This window comes from Grus americana, chromosome 5 (assembly GCF_028858705.1).
Source record: "Grus americana isolate bGruAme1 chromosome 5, bGruAme1.mat, whole genome shotgun sequence".
In the NCBI taxonomy this organism is placed as follows: domain Eukaryota; kingdom Metazoa; phylum Chordata; class Aves; order Gruiformes; family Gruidae; genus Grus; species Grus americana.
In genome coordinates, this window is record NC_072856.1 from 46,521,658 (window position 1) to 46,528,548 (window position 6,891).

The 6,891-nt window shown below is 46.8% G+C and overlaps 1 protein-coding gene across 1 annotated transcript in view; it reads right to left on the reverse strand.

The window, feature by feature from the left end:
• SPTLC2 (serine palmitoyltransferase long chain base subunit 2) overlaps nt 1–5,090 on the reverse strand; it is a 78,488-nt gene extending 73,398 nt beyond the window's left edge. The window contains exon 1 of the mRNA XM_054827301.1: nt 4,890–5,090. Coding sequence (XP_054683276.1) covers nt 4,890–5,015 — 126 coding nt within the window. The 5' untranslated portion in view covers nt 5,016–5,090. The remainder of the gene's footprint in view (nt 1–4,889) is intronic.
• Nucleotides 5,091–6,891: the final 1,801 nt, after the last annotated feature.

The window sequence follows — 6,891 nt, forward strand, 5'->3', positions numbered from 1 at the left end:
CTCCATCTTCTCTATATTCTCCAGCCAGCTAGCTGAGCGTTCTCCTCCTGAGGTTGAGCAAACCCAGCTCTCTCAGCCTCTCCTCGTACCTCACGTGCTCCAGTGTCTTCTGCTTCTTGGGGGTCCTCCACTGGATTCACAGATTCATGTGGCTATGTCAGCATCTTTCTGGGGAGCTCAAAACTGGACACAGCTCTGAAGATGCACTCTTACGAATACTGAGTAAGGGGGAACAATCACTTCCTTGTGAATAAGTTAATGAGATTTAGTTCTTTACGATCAATTTTTTTTTCTTTTTTATCAGAAATATTTGCATTTTAAGTTACACGCAGATGTGAAAAAAAAACATAATTCTGTACTCGAATTCCTTTTTATACCCATGGATAGAGCAGTTATTTAACATCTTTATCTTATCCTAACCTTCATCTGAAACAAGGGTTTATTCACATTGCTGCTACCACTTAACAAGAAAACCTTCCAGTGTTGTTTGCATTCATCTTCGTAAGTGTGCTCCTCCAAAGAATTTACACTAACCCAAATTCCAGCAAAAGCACCTATAAAATCAAGGTGAAGCCATCATTCCCCTGCATCCTGAAGGATGTCATGATACGAGCCTACAAGCAGTATGACTGCTCTCTCTGAAAAACCCAAACACGTATCACAGGACCACACAAGCTGTTTTTAGCATGTACACACCAAAGCTTTCAGAAAAAGATATTTACGCTGTCCATTTTAATAGCTGTAAGAATTCAGGACTTGTGACACTTTTAAAGGAATGCAAATCCCACAGTCGTCCCACTCTCTTCAACAAAACTATTCCTTGTCTTCCTGAGGAAGTAGTATGAGACCTTGTTTACAAAAGCATGTATTCAATAAGCTATCCGGAGATTGCTATAGTATGGCATTTGGAGACCTTCTAGAAACATCAGGGAAATTAATATTTGTTTATATCATTCCAGCTCCTATCTAACTGACTTGGAGATACCGCGCACAACAGAAATTAAGAACTTGGTATCTAAACCCTATATTCCAATTATTGTTTTAGTTTGAGATAATTTCTTCTTCAACTTCTAGAAGCATAACAGAACCATTCTAAAGTGAGCAGCTCAATTAAGGAGTCAAAAAAAATACATTACTAAAAATCTGTTCACAATAATAGCTAGATTCCAATAAGTTACAATGGAAAATAAGGGGACCTTGTCCTATTAAATATGTCCCAATCTCTCTATTTTAAGCAAGAAAAAAGATTTCAGATGCAGTATTAGAAAACCATTAGCTGTTTGCTTCAGAGCAAAACACTCCAATGGAGAAATACATTCCAGTTTAAAATTGCATTGCAGAAAGGAAAAGCAATTTTCCCTGCACTCTTTATTATTCCCACAAGTGTCTTGATAGATCCCAAATACCATTTTTCTACTGAACTCACTTAACACTCTCTCCAGCAGACCAGAAGGACATAAAAAGTAGAAACATGCACAACTTGAAGAGGTAACTTCACTGTGCTTTTATTTAGATTTGCTTTCTTTCTCCTGGCTGCGTTCATTTCCTCATGCCATGACGATAACCTTTGAGATGTCAGGCTTTCATCTTACATAGTGCAGTATTACACTGAAGCATTAAATCAGTTTTGAACCCATCCATAGATTACTATTCTCCCTAACCACACACTCCCTTAACTGTATCTGGTCAGAAATAAGTTACTTACTTTTCTTCAATATCCCACAATTTTTAATTGCTACATGGGTCTTCAACCTCTTTTAATTAAGGTGCTTATAGTAAGATTGTTGCATTCACTGAATTTGAATCTCTAAACAGATTAACTGTTAGCATAATCAAAGTAATTTGAACACAGGACTTGCCAGGAAAGCAAAAGAAAGAGCTGTTATTTATCTTAGTATTTCAACAGAATGTTTTTTTAATATGCTGAAGCCCTAACTTCAAATGATTACTTTCTTAGCCACTGATGATATTTCATTTATGTCCAAGGTAGCCAAAGTCAGGACTGTACAGTCTTAGTAGGCAGTAAGTTCCCCTCTCCTCTTACCAAGGGGAAGGATTAGCAGTTCTGATGCCAGCAGGAGACAAAGTAATACAACCTATTTAAAAATTAAGGTGAACAATTTCACCCTCTTCTGCTCATCTGGAATGACAGTAAGGAGCCCATGTTGTTAAATACCAGTCTCTCTCTCTCTCTCTGGAGGGAGGGAGGGAGGGAGGGAGTTGCAAGGAAGGCTTGAAATCTGTGTCATAAGAATAATAGCCTTGAATCTCTTGTAAACTCTTCTTGAACCTCCGAAACTCTTTTTTTTTTTTAGGGTAACCCCCCCCCCCCCCCCAACCCACAACAAAACCAAACAAACCAAAAAACTCCAAAACTTACTCAGGTGACAACAACAGAGATGTCCTAGGTAGAGGCAGACTCCTTTTTTCACATCGTTACAAATGGGTAAAGCATCCTGGCACTATCAAGCCCTACAGGAGGGTGCAGTGATGTACTACCCTGTCTCTAAGCTCTCCTCTCACAAGCTCCAGGCTTTTCCAGAAAAATCGCCAGTGACTGCAACACTTCTTCATACCAATGGCTTTCCTTCCCCCTCCTCTTCCCATCAATATATTAATTTTATCAAGATCTCTTCTTTCCTCCTACTTCTCTCAAGGACTCCATCACAGGCTTTCTTGCAAAAGCAACGTTTTTTCTTCATCCTTACTTTCCTGGTTTTTTCTACTAAGTAGGAATTGCACACTCACATGTAAGCTGCCTCCTTTTTGGTACTTAATTACTTTGCATTCCACAGATCTCTTACAGATTCTCAAGTGTTGTATGCGGTATGTACATAGTATAGATATATGCATACATAGACAAATATATTCAACACAAAGTAAGCATTAACACGTTTCCCTTCTCCTGTGTAAAGGCCCAACAACCAAAATTCAAAAGCCAAAAGGCTTTTGTCAAGTAGCCAAATGTGTGATATATCAGCAACTATATCTTTGGCAGCTCTAAGCTCCCATCACTGATGCTATTTGAGAAAGCTTTACATGCCTAGTACCCCTAAACAGTCACTTCTTCCAGTTAGGTTCTAACATTTAGACTCTCATTTTCAAAGTTAGCAATCTGGCCCACATAAAATTATGGAGAAAAGAATGCAAGACTCCTAATTACAGATCTCTCCTTGACCAGCAAGCAGCTGCCAGAAAGACACAAAACTTTCTTATACTCTTCTTACATCCTCTGACAATGCCGCTACACTTTGGCTTTTTGCTAAGATTTCTCATGACCACTTCTCCAGCAAGCCTTCCCCTCCTTTAGAAATAGTTATCTCAAATGCCTCAGGCTTCCACGACATATTTGAATGTAGTATCACACGCAAACTATGAACTGAATAGAATGTCTCATAAAACAGCAAGGTTTTTAAGCTTCCTCAGTTTGACATTGATGTTTTTTCCATTCACATGCTGCATCTCCCATGTTTTCCAGATAACACAGCTAACAAAATCCTTAAGGAAACAGCTTCCTTACGCCACTTTTTTGTTCTTCTGAAGCAGAACATAACTGTATTCAGACCTTCTTCTTTAAAAAAGCACAGAGAGGGGGAAAAAAACACTCAAAGAAGAACACTCACCACCACCATGTTTGGTCTTAGTGCAAAGATTTACACCTACAGTTTTATAGTTGGCAGTACTTGGTGTTTGCAAGGCAAGACTACCAGTGCCATAGTCCCTGAACCAGTACAAGCTGATATCACTGCCAAATGAAGGTACTGCACCCTCCTCCTCCATTTGTTCACTCCCAATACGGTGCTATGCCCTCCCAAGTGCCAGAGCAAGACTATGAGCTTCCATCCAGTGAAAGAAATACAGTAAGTGTCCCACGTTAACTCAGGAAAAAAAAAATTTGTTTTATCCTGCATCAATTCTCAATCTGGTTCACACAGTGAATGCACAAGCCTACACTGGAAAAACAGAAGGGGCAGCACAGGAGTGAAAAGAAGGAGCAAGAGGAGGGATGGCAACGGAGAAAGGTTTTTCTCAAGCACCTTTACATGTCCAAGGAAACATGACCTATTGCATACTGCTGGGATTGCCTCCATAAGAACCATTAAGTACCTCACACTATAACACAAAAGTTCGGTGTTTTGCAGAGAAGCAACTAGAAGTCTGAAAGCGCAAATACACACTCGCATCACAGGGTGATAATAAGGCAAGATGGGAAGTGTCGCATCAACCTTTAACTCTTCTGTAGAAGGAAGTCCCTACTCAAGGCCACTTGTACCCATAGCCCTGTGCATCACACCTGTAACAATAAAACAGTGAAGAACTGCTAAAATCTTTTCTTCTAAAGCACAGACCTAGGATATTATAGCAAGGTTTAAGTTTAAAGCCCTGCTTCTAACAAAAGTTTTGCAGTAAAGGTATAGCAATGACCTGAGGGCCAGCCGCTTGACACGAAGTTACCAGGCTGGCGATCAAACACCCACCAGGCGCTGCTCTCCCGGGCAGGCCCCTGCCCTCCCTCCCCAGGCGAGGGCCGGGGGGCACAACCCGGGCCCCCGCCGGCCGGCGAAGTTTTGCCGAACTCCCCACCAGCCACACCTCGGTGGCTTCCCGGAGCCCGCCTGCCGCCGCCGCGGCGTGAGAGGCAGCTGCAGGCTCCCCCGGCTCCCCAGCCCACCCGGAGCTGGGGGGGGGACGACTGGCGGCTCGCGCAGAGGGACGAGGCACCGAGGCGGCGCTCGCCTGGAAGAGGCACCGGGGACAGCCCCGACCGCGCCGCAGGCGGCCCTACAAGCCCTGCCCGCCACCGGAGCCCCTGAGACGGGCGACTATCGCCCACCCCCCGCCCCGGTACCGACCCCGCCCGGGCGGCGGAGGGCGCCCGCCGCGCACACCTTGGTGTCGGGCGCGGGCAGGCCGCGCACGTAGCCGTTGCGGAGCGCGCCGTGGGCTGCGCTGCTGCAGCCATTGACGCGGGGCTGGGCATCCAACGCCGCCGCAGCCCGTTCGGGCCGCTCCATCCCGCCGGTTCGGCTCCGCTGCGCCCGCTCCGTCACCCCCGCCCGGCCCGGCCCCGCCGCGCCGCACCGGAAGCGCGACCTGCCGCTTCCCCCAATCGTCGGTGGAGACGTCACGCTCAGAGGCGGGCTCCGCAACGACACAGCAGCGCGCGTGCGAGGCTGCCGGCAGAGGCCAAGGAAAGGAGGCGGGGCACAGGAAACGGAACCCAATGAGAGCCCCGCATTCCAATCAGATGGGAGGGGAACGAGGTGAAGGAAGGGGATTGCCCAATCGCAAAGCAGAAAGTTCGGAGAGAGGTGGAGCCAGAAGGTGAAAGTTGTCCAACCACTTGGCAGCTATGGAACCGGGAACGAAGAGAGGGAGATGAGTTAGCCAATCACGGCGTGAGGTGAAGGGAGGGGCACGAGCGAACAGCGGGGTCCGTCCAATGACAGGAGGGAGGAGCAGGGCGGTGGCTGAGGCGGCAGTCTATGGGCGGGCGTCGAGGCGGGCTCGCGGGGCAGGGTATGAGAGGGTGGCGTGTGAGGCGCCCCAACGGCCGCGCCGCAGGGCGGGTCCGGTCCTGGTGACTTGCTGCGCTGCGCGGCGGCCACCCGGGTGTAGGCTGGGCAGGGTGGGTGCGAGGGCGCCGGCCGCGTGAGGCTGTCCTACTGTCCGGGGGGGACCCGGCACGTCCGTAAACGCTTTCCCTGACGCAAAGGGGACAGCGGTGCGCGGGCTGGTGCCGCTTCTGTTACCGGTGGCGGCCCTTCCCTCGGGGCACCCCAGTTGCTGGAGCGGGGAGAGGGCCGAGGTGGGATGAGGCAGGCAGGGAGCACCGCACCTGCCCTCGCTGCTCCGAAGGCCCGGGGGGTTGCCCCAGGACACACAGGCCTCGGGCTGTGTCCTGATGGGCTGTGTGTGGGAGAACCCCTGGTGAAACTCTCTGAATGGCTTTTTTAGAGGGTCAGACTTAATTATTCTAATGCCCTTTCCTGCCTAGGATCGGCTTGGGAGAGGTGTATTTTGGCTCAAGTCCACCTGGGTAATGAAGGACCTGATAGGAACCCTGCAGACAAGCTCCAGGCAGAGCTTAAGTCAATAGGATTTAAATTTGGGCTTAAAGATAGGTGTATGCTTGGCTGCCTTCCTGAGTTAGTATCCCCAACAGCTGTAGTTGCCAGTCTGTTAACTGCCTGCGGCTGTGTTTAAAAATCATTGTATATTTGGCTATGAATTTGAGTATTTCCTGACAATGTTTGGAAAGAAATACTTCATTCAAAGACTGGGTAAATTCAATGCTGTGTTTAGTTCAGGGGTAGGTATTACCAACCTTGGTTAAGTTTGGGTTACCGAACATCACGCAGATGACAACCAAAGAAAGGTGTTCTGCAAACTACAAAGCATCTGTATTTGTGCACTATTATACAGCTTGCATACATGTTGGTGAGGGAGTGGGAAGGGGAAGGCATCTGGAGGTTTCCGAGTTGCAGGAGTGTTAATTGGTAGAAAGTAAACAGCCTAATGTTTAATCACACACTGAAGAGAAGGAAGAGTGTGACCTTTGATTTCTTAAGTGTAATTGAGAGGGAAGGGCCGTGGTGTTTCTGAGAATGTAACTTGAAACAATCAGAACAAATCCCAGTTAACACAATGAAAAGTTAACAGGTTTAAGCAGATGAATTTGAGAGAATGGTCTCATCCTTTTCTTTCTGATTTCCTACTGTTGATAGGTATTTTTCTGTATTATAGTCACATTTTGGAGCCTCTGTCATAGATCTCATTGCAAATTCAACATGAACATGGAGTTCCTAACAAAACTGAATTAGCTTCTGTGAAAGACAATCATTTTTCTTCCCTCAAGAAGACTTGGGAGACCTTCACTGCCTGGTTTCA